This window comes from Bactrocera tryoni, chromosome 1 (genome assembly GCF_016617805.1).
Source record: "Bactrocera tryoni isolate S06 chromosome 1, CSIRO_BtryS06_freeze2, whole genome shotgun sequence".
NCBI classification, from domain to species: domain Eukaryota; kingdom Metazoa; phylum Arthropoda; class Insecta; order Diptera; family Tephritidae; genus Bactrocera; species Bactrocera tryoni.
Genome location: NC_052499.1, coordinates 80565540 through 80579190, shown reverse-complemented (window position 1 = coordinate 80579190; position 13651 = coordinate 80565540). Strand labels below are relative to the sequence as shown.

At 38.3% G+C, this 13651-nt stretch overlaps 2 protein-coding genes across 3 annotated transcripts; one reads left to right on the top strand and one right to left on the bottom strand.

Moving 5' to 3' along the window:
- Positions 1–720: 720 nt before the first annotated feature.
- On the bottom strand, positions 721–1663 carry LOC120777751 (tyrosine-protein phosphatase non-receptor type 23-like). The gene is made up of 2 exons (XM_040109289.1): positions 1651–1663; positions 721–1595 (listed from the first exon to the last, which is right to left on the bottom strand). The coding sequence occupies exons 1-2, from the start codon at positions 1661–1663 to the stop codon at positions 721–723; spliced, it is 888 nt and encodes a 295-aa protein (XP_039965223.1).
- Positions 1664–2439: 776 nt separating this feature from the next.
- LOC120770803 (WD repeat-containing protein 20) lies at positions 2440–13220 on the top strand. 2 transcript variants are annotated; one of them, XM_040098391.1, is made up of 5 exons: positions 2440–3687; positions 10108–10296; positions 10367–11570; positions 11628–12289; positions 12365–13220. In XM_040098391.1, the coding sequence occupies exons 1-5, from the start codon at positions 3151–3153 to the stop codon at positions 12425–12427; spliced, it is 2655 nt and encodes an 884-aa protein (XP_039954325.1). In that variant the 5' UTR covers positions 2440–3150; the 3' UTR covers positions 12428–13220. The 2 variants fall into 2 exon arrangements, with proteins under 2 accessions (XP_039954325.1, XP_039954319.1); XM_040098385.1 differs by having other exon boundaries at positions 10367–12289.
- The last annotated feature ends 431 nt before the right edge of the window (positions 13221–13651 follow it).

Below are 13651 nucleotides of genomic sequence, written 5' to 3'. Positions count from 1 at the left end.
AATATTTTCGAATATTGTAGGAATGCATTAAATATTAATCTTTGCCAAATTTCGTGAAGATACCTCAACAAATAATTAAGTATTCCAAACAAGAACTTGAGTACGATCGGTCAGTTTGTATGACAGCTATACGCTATAGTAGCCAGATATCGCCGATTCCAGCAAATTAGCAGAGTCTTGAGAAGAAAAGAATGTGTGCAAAGTTCCATATCGTTAACTCAACAACTCAGTTCCTATTTCGCGTATTCACGGACAGAGACTCGGACAAAGCTAAATCGACTCACCTTGTCACGTATCATTTATGGTATGTAGGATTTCGGGTGTTTCGTGTTATCTACTTTGAAGGAAACTTAAAATAAATACCCTGATAGGAGACAACTCGTCCCACAATGTCAAGGGTAACAGTATGGAAAAGATTTCGAGTAGTCCGCCTATTTATTTCCGAAGTAATAATAAAGCTCTCATGGCGCAAAGTATCCGCTAAGAGATTATGTATAGATCTTTAATTTTCTTAGTTTGCCATAATCGACTTTCCATCAATTTTAAAAGAGTCACTTCTACTTACGGTAATGTCTTGGCTGTAGTCCCAAGGGCAAAAGTCTCTATTTCACCAGCACCAAATGTAATAACTTCTTAATAAAATCAATACAAATACATATTTATATAAAAGTCAAGCTCTGAAACCCTTCTCCAAGTAGTTTCTCTGGTTAGTCAATCAGTTTAAACGTTGTGACCCACTGGGTATTGTGGTCGTGATGAAATCATCGGATATGGTGTATTCAGTACCTGTTGAGACTGCGGCGACAGATGTGGCGAACTCCAGACTAGAGGAGACTGTGGCGACACAAAAGGCTGCGAGGGTTGAGGAGAATGCACATTCTGGGGAGACGGTGACGGCTGCGGTGTTAGTGGACCTATAAATTGCGGCTTCGTGGATACCTGTGGTTGTGCAAACGAACTTGTGGGCACTAGGGATTGCGGCGATGCTTGGGGATATAAGTGAGAGACTAATGTTTGTGGCGCTGCTTGAGGATATTGATGACTTATTGACGCTTGGCCTTGCGGCAAAGCTTGAGGATATAATGGACTTGTTGACACTAGGGCTTGCGGCAAAGCTTGAGGATATAATGGACTTGTAGGTATAAATGCTTGCGGCGCTGCATAAGGATATAACGAACTTGTAGGTACTAGTGTTTGCTGTGGACCTCGTGGATAAAGCGGACTTATTGGCGATAAAGCTTGCGGCGTTTGTTGTGGATATAATTCTTGGAGGTATAATGACGAAGGCTGTGGCTCCGTTTGTATGCACATAACACCAGTGGGACAACTAGGCGGATACACAGGCACCTCCCATTTCCAATATCGCCACGGAACACAACGACCCAAACTCTGTTGGAAGGCGGTAACATCGGGACAACTCTCTCGCAGCGGCTCCATATCTAAACCAATGCAACGCCAATAACGCATCGGATCCCAAAAGTTTCTATACAGATTACCGATTTCGCCCGGCGTCTTGCAACCCGGCTTGCCATCGTACGTGCTGCTCGAAGCATAACAAAGGCTGGCACTAAGCGCAAGGAGCAGCGGTATGTGAGCTACAAAAGGTTAAAATTTCTTTGATAAAAGTTATTTGGAATAAAATTAACTCACTTATAAGCTGCATCGTTAACTGCAAATCCCGTTAGATGCGCCAAGTAATTAGCTTTGAATGACCACGCGGGTGTCACTGGTAACCCTTTTATACTTCTGCTGAAGACTTTTTACGAAGAAGACTTTATTTTATTTTTTCTTTTTATAAATATCTTTGCTTAGTTCAATGTAAGTTCCCCAGTTGTGTAACAAATGCGTAAGTAGAAATATAAGGGAAAGCTATACAGGAATGTGCGTATATGTACATATATATGTTTGCGTATTGCAAAGGCAACCTTTTTACACTGACCGATTAGCTCTGTCAATGCCATTGATCACTGTCTCCTCATTATTTGCTTAATACATATTAACTGATTCCCTTCTATCGTTAAATATTATATTTTTCTATAAATAAGAAACATTCTTCGTTCTAGATATCTAGAAAAAATGGAAGATGAGAAATTAACGTAGAACATAGCGTGCATTACCGATAAACGAGTGAGCATCATAGACGACACTTGGACTTGAGAGAAATTAAAATACTTTTAAAGCGCTGACACTTGCAAATTCGTAACCAAACTTCTTCTAGTCCAACAAAATCACCAACTGCGTCACCTGCATGTGAAACTAATAATATTTAGCGCCACCTATCGTTGCATAGCTACGCACTTGTCGTTAAGCAACATTTTATGTCACCTGTTCCGGAGAATGTTGCACGGCAACATTCTGCTCAGCTGTCAAATCAGAGAATTTATCAGAGAACTGTCAAATTAGCGAGAAATGTCAATTAGAAAATAAGAAAAAATTAGAATGAAAGTAAAAACGCAAGAAATCGACGGAAAATTGTGAAAAAGTGCAAAAAGTTCTAATTACAAATAGCGGTGGACTAAGTGATTACAATAAATTAAATAATCCAATTGGTAACCGAAAATTTACGTCACATTTGTGTATAATAAAAAATGAGATTTCGTCGTGTGGTCGATTTTGAAATTACAAGAATGAAAATGCATATAGTGTGAAAAGCGAAAAGAAAATTCCTCCCAACAACAAATGCAGCAGTGGCAAAGCAACTCATACGGCCGCGCCCCCAAGCCCACTTACTGCCAGGAAGAATAGCACTGGTGGTCATAGTGATTCCCTTGCAAAAGAAAATTCTTATATCGCGTTGCATATAAATCGAGAAACAAGTTTAGTTATAGGAAAAGTTACGAATTTTACAAGCAGCAAATAGATAACGTGCAAGTGTTTTAGCATTCCTTTATTATATTGTGTTGTCGGGTGGTTGTGTGATCAAACGATTAGGGGATAGCAAGTCAGTGGCGAGTGCCACAAGAGCTGTGACGACAACGAGTCGGTCGGTGGGTTAAGGTGGAGGGGGGTTGCCAAAAGGTATTTGAACAATTTTTCGCCAAACCCACTTACCTACTTTAACACTAGCACATTAGCTGAAAACAATCAGCCGCTTGCGTAGTCGGCTAATACAACCTTCAGCAAGTCAAAACAAATAATAGATTCGGAGTAATGGCCGCACAACTCGATCCGAATGTCAAGGACGACTTGAAGACTCAGTTCGTGACGCGTGAAGGCACCTACCGGTTACTCACGCTGTCTGAGTACTCCCGTCCAAATCGTGTTGGCTACAATACCAATCAAAGTTCACCGCAAGTGCGTGTTTCCATTGTGTCGCTGCCTAATAATAACCCGTGTCCAAATACAATAAGTGGCACAAGCGGTGGTGGTAGCACCGCTATAGCTGGCTCTATAAATGGCAATGTGAATGGTTCTGCAACAAATAATTCCAAAGGAAGTGGTGATGGTTCTGCGAATGGTAGCAATGCGTCCGCCACTGGTTCTTTAGTGAATGGTCAACAACAGGCTGCTTACGGTGTGCCAGCTACCATGGATGCGCGACTTGGTGCGGGCATTTCTATGCATACAATGATCAACGGTGGCTCGGATGGACAAAATGGTCTGGCTAGTCAAATCTATGGAGGTGATCGGATTTGTTTCAATTTCGGCAGGGAATTATACGTCTATGCATTTAGAGGAGTGAAAAAGGTAAATGACTTGTAACAGTAAAACAATAAAAATATATCATAAAGTTTATGTTTGTAGTTCATAGATAGTAAATGAAAACGATTATTAGTAGAATATTTTTATGATGCCGTAGCTGAGTTTTGGGCTCTAAATGCGATTACACAATCGCAAGGCACATCCATACGTACCACCTTTTCATTTCAAAAGTAACACCGCCATACTTCTTCTCTACTTCTGTTAAAAGTCTAAGTATAAATTAAACACGAATTTAAATAAATAACAAACACACTTCTTATCTTATCTAATGCGCGTCTGTCTGCTGCTGCATACCGACATTTCATCTGCAAAGCAGTCAAAGCGACTTTCACACAACTCCCACAGTCACTCCATGGACGATTGCTAAGTGTTAACACACTGCCAAATTGTTGTTGTTGTGATACATGCTGTTTGCTGCAAGTTGCAACCAATTGTTACAAGTAATGGCTGGCGTTGATAATGTTAAATTGCTCGTGTAGTATGCAAATATGAAGTAAAGTAAAAGAACAAACCTGCAAAATAAGATTGTGTTAGATTCACACAGAAAGACAGGAATTGTCATAAATATATGCAAAACAAACTGCTGTAATAGGAAATTAAATGAATTTGCTTGGTATAAAATTGAAAAAGCAAAACAACTGCAGTGCTTGTGGCAAATGAAAATTGAAATATAACGAGTTTGTTTACTCATTGCAACGTATACATATGTGTGAATGTGTATAAAAATGCATTCAAATGATTTGCAAACAATCGGTTAATTTGTCGGGCAATTGTTGTGCGGCTAGCGGTTGTGTGCAGCAGCTGACCACTGGGCTCGATTAGTCGTATGCTCTGCCACAACAACAAAAAACACAGTCGTTCGCTGTAAACGATGCTCTAAAGCGGCATCTAATAGGCAAAGTTTTGGGTGATCGAGAAATTACAAATTGAAATTTACCCGCATGCTTGTTTGAGCTTATGTTATTGTACAGACCTGCCGCGAGACTTGTTACCCTAAAGGCAAATATCTATTTATTTACAAAGATATTTTTAATATATTACATTGATTGTTTTGATACCCTTCACAGGGAGTATTAAGATTGATACCAAGTTTGTAACGGAGAGGAGTCTTCGGAGACCCTATAAAATATATAAATAAATGTTCAATGAGACGAGATAAGATATAACTGTTTCCGTAATATTTTGAAAATCGATATGATATTTTGCACACATTCTTATCTCCCCTGTAAAGTAGCTCCTTGCTCATTTATCAGAACTCCTATATCGGATCACTATAGCATGTAGCTGCCATACACACTGATCGATCTAATGTGGTTTATATAGGAAAAATATTTTTATATAGAAAACTATTTTATTTGACAAGAAATAAAATTAGTGTCCAAGGTAACGGTATATTACCAAACAAATTGTTGAGATCAAACTAAGATAGCATATAGCTTCCAAAGATAACGTTTTTTTCTTCTTATTTATATATTTTGTTTTTTTATTCTCCCAAGAAACTCACTATTACGCTTATTAACCAGACTGAAAAAATATACTGAAAGTTTTAAACAACAACATCGTTTTTTCTTTTACGCAAATATTTTATATATAAAAGTTATTTTATTTGTAACAAAAAAAAAACACTCATGAAATCAAATTCAGAAATTATCTAACGTTCAGTTATAATATGTATATGGCAAACTTTTCAATTGGATATACTTAATTGATTCTCAAGCATTCGCGCTGAATGTAGTCAATTTTTATTCAATTCAGATTCTTACATACACTCATGTGCATATAAATAAGTACACCAACATTTATTGGACATTTGTCGGAAATTCGTTTTAATGGAGTTTAGAAATCTTCCGTTGTTGTTATTATAACCGTTAGAGCGATCGTTGTAGCAGTAAAATTTCGATGTCTGCATGGATAAAGGCTCGGAAAATACTGGGTTGATCAATGAAGAAGGGGAATTTGATAAGATTTTACAGATCCTTCTGAGATGTACATACATATATGTATAATGCTTATGTAATTTCTATTCACACACAAAAAAAAAACCATTCAAACTCCGAAATATGGTTGTAATACACAAACTTGTTCTGATAATAATCGTTAGATTATAGAACACTTGCAAGGAGGTTAGTATGTTGCAAGCGTTGTCCAGTACGATGTCCCATTTATGATGACACTTCCATTTCGATAGGGTGCATACATACAAACGAATGCATATATGTTTACCCTACTACTGAGCAACTGGCGCGTGTTTGAGCAATTGTAAACGCTGGTGTCCATTGCGCGCCGTTGCCATCAACAACAATTTAATTCTGAATTGTAACAATAAAAGTGGCAAGTGCAGCAAAGCATTTACTTACATACATATGTATGTACACTCATACAATAAGTACATTTACATAGCTGCGACTGCAAAAACGTCAATTGAATACAACTACATTCACAGAATGCACTTGTGTAAATGTAAACATGGCAGTCGTCAGTGGGCATTAATACTATACACGCGCACTCCGCCAGTAACTACCGAGAAGCAACAATGATACTCAAATGAGCAGTGACAACACTCGGCTGTGTCACACTGAACTCTTACGCAACAATTATAAAGATAATCGCCACGAATCAAACTTAAACTTGACAGTTCTTATGATCGCGTGTATTGATGGTGACGACGATGGGTGCTGCTGCTGTTGAATGTCGCTATTGCTGAGCATGAAGTTCTTGCCGTTCATGGCGGTCATAGCGCCTTCAAGCATGATATCACAAACTTTTGGCAGTAATGTGATCGACAAGAAAGGGGGAAAAACACAATTTTTAATTATATAATATTCAAGTACTCGTCTTCGACTTTATGTGGACGCACATGTTATTGTTTCAATCAAATAAGTCTATGTAGATAGATGTGTGTATGTGAGTTTGTTTGTTTACAATTTCGCTTGTGGGTTTTTAGTTCATATACAGGCTGCAATATTCGTTTTTTAGTTTGATCTAAAGCTTAAAGCATCAAGCTGCGCTTGCCGTAATACAGTTGCAAGCAGCTGATTGTAACTAGCCGTATTAGGGTGTTCGGGTATTTTTATAATGCCAAATGTTTTTAGAAAGTATCATTAATTGTTAGGGAAATATTAAATGCAGCTGACATACAAAATGGCCGATCAAAATCGAGTGCTTGTATGGAAAACTTTTTTATTTTATGGGATATCTTCACGAAATTTGGCTTGGATTATTATACAAGGTAAAGGTATAATATCCAAATAAATTGTTCGGATCGGGCTTATATGTACATATATAGCTAAAGCTGTTACTCAAACTAGGCTATTCAAAACAAGATAAAGCGCTCTTTTTATGCCCTTTTTGCCATAAGATATAAATTTTGAAAGGTATTACAGCTTCCTTGCAAAAGAAATTAACGGGTTTTCTTTGATTTGTTTTTTAAATGGCTCTATCTTTTTAAATACATTAAAATTTTATTTGTCAATTAATTAATTAAGATGTTTAGAAGAAAACTGTTAATTTCAGATGGAACCAAATAATAATTTAAAAATATAAAGATTATGAAAAAAAATTTGTATTACAGGAAAAGTTTTTGTATGGGAACCGATTGTGCACATTAAAAAAAAAATGAGTTAAAAAACATCATAGGTGACACCCTAATGCGCCCTATACAACTTCATAGATATTTGATACCGTCAACGTTTTTTGTTCACACCCTTAGTTCATTTTTTACTTTGTAAATTTTCTAAACTAATTATGTAAACGAACAAATGAAGTATGTATATCTATGATGTACAAGCATATGCACTACATACATATACATATTCATATGTATGTATGTGTATATATTTTTTTAATCTAATATTATTAGTGTATAATCTCTTCGCATGCTTTGCATGTATCCACTTTCGTCGTTATGGCCATATTCGCATATCATAATTACAGTTGAGACGCTACAAAATAAGTATACATATGTATGTATGCATATGTGTATGTATGTATGAATATTTTATATTGAGGCACATTTGTCTATTTCTGGAGCGATAATACTAGTAGATATATCATGACTACGTCAAAGATTAATGAATTTAAGGTTGCGTGCTTGCAGCCGGTTCCATCCAGCTGTAGAAGTAAGCTAAGCATTTCTCTTTTATTTAGGTGTTTTCGGGATTGTACGTGTGAGGGGAGGACAGGCGCACAGCTGGTTTTGTGCTTTTCTCATTGTATGGAATATTTATTTTGTTATATGTTGATGTAAATAACCGCTTGTGCTTTTAATGATAAAAAAATTATATTTATAAACATTCTTCTATAAATAATATTTTCCAAAAATAGTATTTAATGCTTTACAACTGCCGCTTGGAGAGTCTTTGAAAAGATAACTGAAATAAAGTTACTTTTAAATCTCAACAAAATTGTTTACTTTTCTATTAGGAAAATTCCGAGTAGCCGGAAAGAAATTATAGCACAAATTCATTTAATAAAGACCTTGATTTCGTCTTCAGCGTGTTTGTTAAGAAAGTTGAGCTGCCAAAAGAATTTCTTTCATGATTATACTTACATAAAATATGTTTTGGTTGTTGAAGCAGCAGAAAATATTTCTGAAGTAATGTCGATGCATGGTACCGAGTTGACAGTCCTTGGCCGGATAAAAGTCCACGTGCCTTTCCATTAATTAGACCCCATTGTCGTGGGAGCGGTTTATAAAATATGTCTTGACCCACAGTAACACACTTTTCAAGAATTTTAAGCTATTTTTAAGTGAGTGTAATGCATTTTTCGATCTCTTCAAGTTGTAGCAACCTAAACATTCTTTATTTATTATCCACAGCTCATATAAAACGCTTTTCACCGTGATAACACCATTATTAGTTAAGCATTTTCTAACTTATCAACTCAAAAATAAAGCCAATTAATTTTTATATCCACATATGTATGTATGTAGGTGAATATTGTATGTTTCTGTATTAGGAAGTAAAGAATCGCTAATTGCCTACTCTTTCAAGTGTAATTAGTTATTAAATGAGGCATCAAATCAATTACAGACTTTACTTTCATTGACGGCATGATCATATTGTGATGAATTAGCTCAAAATGGTTCGCAAATGCAAATCATCAATTCTACATTACTTAATCGGTGATTTAAGATAACACCACAGCTTTTGCGATTATATCATAAATCTCTATATATTTATTAAATAATTTTTCCTTTACTATTAGATCGATCGTAATGATGTTGACGTTAGTTTTTATCATAATGACAATGCAAACAAATTATTTATAATGAAAAAATATATCAATCAAATGAATATTAATTTTTTTTGTAACAGTCACAATACTCAGTAAATATGTATGTATGTTAATAATATCAGAAGATCACGTTTCTAAATTGATTCACTTTCTATTGGTATGTAACTTTGTAGAGACTTAGTGTCAGGTCAATAGCGTGTAGGCGATAATGAACTGGCCGACTAGCTTGCCCGCTGTTGTTCTTGGTAGAAAATATTCCTGAAGTAATTTCAAGGAATTGTGCCGAATTGGTAGTCCTTGGCCGGATTTTAATCCGGGCCCATTTCGGTTACTTAGACCCGACTGTCGGGGAACGGCCGGCTCTTTTAGGATGGGAGGACCGGAATCCTGCATTGCGGTTAGTCCAGATAGCAAGGAGGAGAGAAAGGCAAAGCAATGACAACAACTCACAGGCATAGGTCAGGCAAAGTTGCTAATGGGTGACTATAACCTCCCTGAGTTCAAAAGTCTAATCAACCTCCCGAGAGACAAATATAAATGATTAGCGTGATGAGCTGATTCGCTTTAGACATATGTAATTGTCCCTATATGTGTGCATCTAAAATTTTTCACTCACCCTTTTTCCCCAAAAAAATCAAAACCGCCGATATTGAACCATTTTGGTAATGTTCCCACGACAGTCGGGTCTACGTAACCGGAACAGACGCCAAATTTGTATTCGGTCAAGAACTGTGAACTCGGGAGAATTCTGCCGCTACAAGAACAACAACAACTACTTTGGTATATAACTGACATACAAACTAATCGTTCAAAATCCGATACCTGTATGGAAGACTTCATTTGATTTGTGAAGATATCTTTACAAAATTTGGCAAAGATTATTGTCCAAGGCAACACAACAATCTCAACAACAACAATTTCTGCAGAAGTAGTTTAGATCGGATCAAAATAGCATAAATATACTTAACTTAAAAACATTGACGTCAGCAACTTATCAAAACTTAATTTAAATACATACACACTTCTTTACAAATGCCAGCCAATAATATTTTTTTGTTTCTTTGTTGACTAACTAAAGCCCATACTTCAATGAAATACTTATAAAGTTTTGTAATTTTTTTAATCGTAAATAAAGAAAATGAATTTAAAATTGTTTATTTTTTATAGGGTGCAGAAATGACCAAACCGATCGACAAGAAGTTCTATAAAGGCACCAATCCGAGTTGTCATGACTTCAACGCGACTACAGCCACCTCGACTGGCGCGCCGCTGCTCGTCGGTTTCACCACAGGGCAAATCCAGCTCGTTTCCCCACAGCCAGGACCACGTGAGCTGCGCAAGCTATACAATGAAGAGGTATAGATATATAATATAAATAATAACTGAAAAATCGAAACAAAATAATTAATTAAACTTTTGACTTCAGCGGCTGATTGACAAGACCAAAGTGACATGCCTGAAATGGTTACCGAATTCACCGAATTTATTTTTGGCTTCGCACGCATCAGGCAATCTGTATTTATACAACGAGGACCTCCCTTGCACACCGACTGCGCCCAACTATCAGCCCTTTAAAATGGGCGACGGCTATACAATACTCACCTGCAAATCGAAATCGACGCGTAATCCACTGTACAAATGGATATTCAACACCGAGAATTGCTGCATCAACGAGTTTTGCTTCTCGCCATGTGGTTCCAATTTGGCCATCGTCTCGCAGGATGGCTTTCTGCGTGTCTTTCACTATGACACCATGGAGTTGCTGGGCATAGCGCGTTCCTATTTCGGTGGCTTTTTGTGTGTGTGTTGGTCGCCAGACGGCAAATACATTGTGGTCGGCGGCGAAGATGACCTGGTGACGGTGTGGTCGCTGCATGAACGACGTGTAGTGGCACGCGGTCAAGGTCATCGTTCATGGGTGTCCGTGGTGGCATTTGATCCCTACACCACATCGTACACCAACTGGGATGGCGGTGACTTTTCCGACGACGAAAATCAAATGAACGAATACGGCATTGGGCGAGAGGCGCGTTTCTCGGCCGATTCAACGGCTAATGGCTTCGATTACATACCCGGTGTCAGCAGCATTGCGCATGAGAAGAACTCCACACCGAATCATACACGACAGCGGCCACATTCAGCATCGTTTCGTTCGGATGCATCGTCATCAGCGGCGCTGGCACCGGATAAACTGGCGATTAGCTATCGTCTGGGCTCGGTCAGTCAGGATACGCAAATTTGTCTGTGGGACATAACAGAGGATGTGCTGAGACACCCATTGTCGCTGCGTCAACGAGTCAATAGCGTTAATTTGAATGATACTAGTTATATGAACGGCGGTATCGATGCGGATGGCATCAAAGTGATACGGCCAATAGCCATAGGTAATATATCGGCACCATTCTCACCACCACAACACACCAGCAGTCCAACGAAAGAAACAGTAGCGCCTGAGAACAACAGCAACAGCAGCTCAAGTAAATTTTCTACAGCGAACTGCACCATATCATCGCAATCGTCGAACGCCAATACGCCACCGGATGAGGCAATGCCAGCCGGCAGCAATACAACAGGGAATAGCAACAGTAACATCAAAGCAAACAATGCCAACAACAAGGTGAATGCAACAGGTAACTCAATAAAATTTCCCAACTGCATCAGTGCCACCAAATCGGACTCCATTGAAGGTAACAACAAGGACACCGCTTCGACAGTCTCCACGTCCGGCTACAACAGCAAGAACTCGAATAGTTCCACCAAGTCTTCAGATTCGAGCGTCTCGGCATTCAACAGCCTCACGCAGCGCTTTTCGAATTTCAGCTTTCTAAGCAACTCGGACAAGAAGACGACCTCCTCAATAACTGGTTCCTTTGATGCGTCACAAATTGCGGCGACGCATCGCACACATCGTAAGGGCATGAGTCTGCTCAAGTCCAACAACCAAACGAATAACAGCAATCACAACCACCAAGCATATGGTGCGGGTAGCAGCGCGACAGCCAGCGGCAACGACCACAATAGTGGCGGTGGCGGCGCCGGCGGCGGCATTGGCAGCAGCAGCACGACGGCGCATAGCTTCGGTTCACTTAAGCTGGGCAAATCCAATACACATTCACACAGCTCATCGTTGAGCGCAGCATCCAATGCTGTAGTGACTTCCTACGATCCCATGAAACTGATCGGCACACCCTCGTGTCCACGCTTCGACGAATGTCCACTGCTCGAGCCGCTGATATGCAAGAAAATCGCGCATGAGCGTCTCTCGGCGTTGATATTTCGTGAAGATTGCTTCCTAACCGCGTGCCAAGATGGCTTTATCTACACATGGGCCCGGCCCGGCTATGCAACCGTAAGTATGCATAAAATATCTACGCAAATGTTGTGCTGATCATATGTTGTTTTGTTTTTGTACCACAACCTATAGCAAAATGTACCACAGCATTTATCACCAAGTCAAGCGGCGCCTCCCGGTGGTACGGTAATATAGTTCGATAAAATAAATATGAACAACTATGCACAGAATCGCATAAGGAGCAGTCGCATGTCATTGGAAACGCCAGAATAAATTTACGAACTCATGCGCGCCGGCCTAAGTCACAAAGTGAACGTTGAGAGTGCGTGGATTTAAACTGGTGTGAGATTTATGCATGCAAAATACACTTGGAAAGTAAAAACAAAAAGAAAATCAGAAGCAAAATTTATATATAAACAAAACAAACAAAAATACCATTTAAACGTCATTTAAAATGACGGCGATAAAACTATAAACCTATTTTCAAATATTCCACTGTAATTAGCATAAATATATATATACAAGCAAAGTATGTAAAACAATACTATTATGCATATAAATATATTAAATATTTTTAGTAATCTTTAAGTCAACTTGTTGAAAGCAAAAACAAAGATATAAAATAACGAAAATGGAATGAAACAGCAAAACAGGAAAACAAAAACAAATAAAACATTTATTTAATACTAAGGTATGCAAATAGTGAGCACACACTTACACACATACACCATAACGCATAGTAAACGCGCGAACAATAAAACAATAAACTCACTAAACAAAAAACTGCAGCGAAAGGAAAGAAGCTTAGCAATAGCAAACTATTTAGAGTGCTTTAGAAAGCAGCGTGCGTCACGTCAGCGTCTACTTCAGTGCACAACAAAGTCGTACATAGTATATTTCTAGAGAATATTTCGTAGTGTGTAATTGTGTTTGTGCGGTGAATTTTGTTATATTACAAAAATATATGCGAAATGCAGTAGAACTGAAACTTTGAACGATTAAGCAGTCGCTTGTTAAAATCGAATGTATAGTAGACTAAATAGATTTCACAATTAACCACGCCGCCGCATACACTCACACACACACAGAAATGTCCCCATCTGCAGGTATTTCACGTCACAAAGTACGCAAAGCGGTAATTGTTAAAGTTATAGCCAGCGCTTTGCACGCCTCCTGCGTCGAGATGCGCTACAACACAGCAATGCTTCAGGGCTCGCGCTGCAAGCCGACGAAGCGCAGCTAAATGTTGTTGCTGCTGCAGCACTGCGTCGAGTTAAAGTTGTTGTTTCCGTGTTTATTGCAAATCATTTCGAACCGTTTTTGCTTAACTAATTTAATTGAATTTATTTTCCATGTTGTAGTATCTTAGTATCCTAGAGAAATCGCTTTAATTATAAAATGTGCATTACTAGTAGTTTA

What these genes read in the sequence shown, in the direction of transcription:
- LOC120770803 (XM_040098385.1), top strand. Translation starts at nt 3,151, where the DNA reads ATGGCCGCACAACTCGATCCGAATGTCAAGGACGACTTGAAGACTCAG. An exon ending in CATTTAGAGGAGTGAAAAAG is followed by an intron (nt 3,688 to 10,107) that starts GTAAATGACTTG and finishes TATTTTTTATAG; the next exon opens with GGTGCAGAAATGACCAAACC. An exon ending in CCCGGCCCGGCTATGCAACC is followed by an intron (nt 12,290 to 12,364) that starts GTAAGTATGCAT and finishes CACAACCTATAG; the next exon opens with CAAAATGTACCACAGCATTT.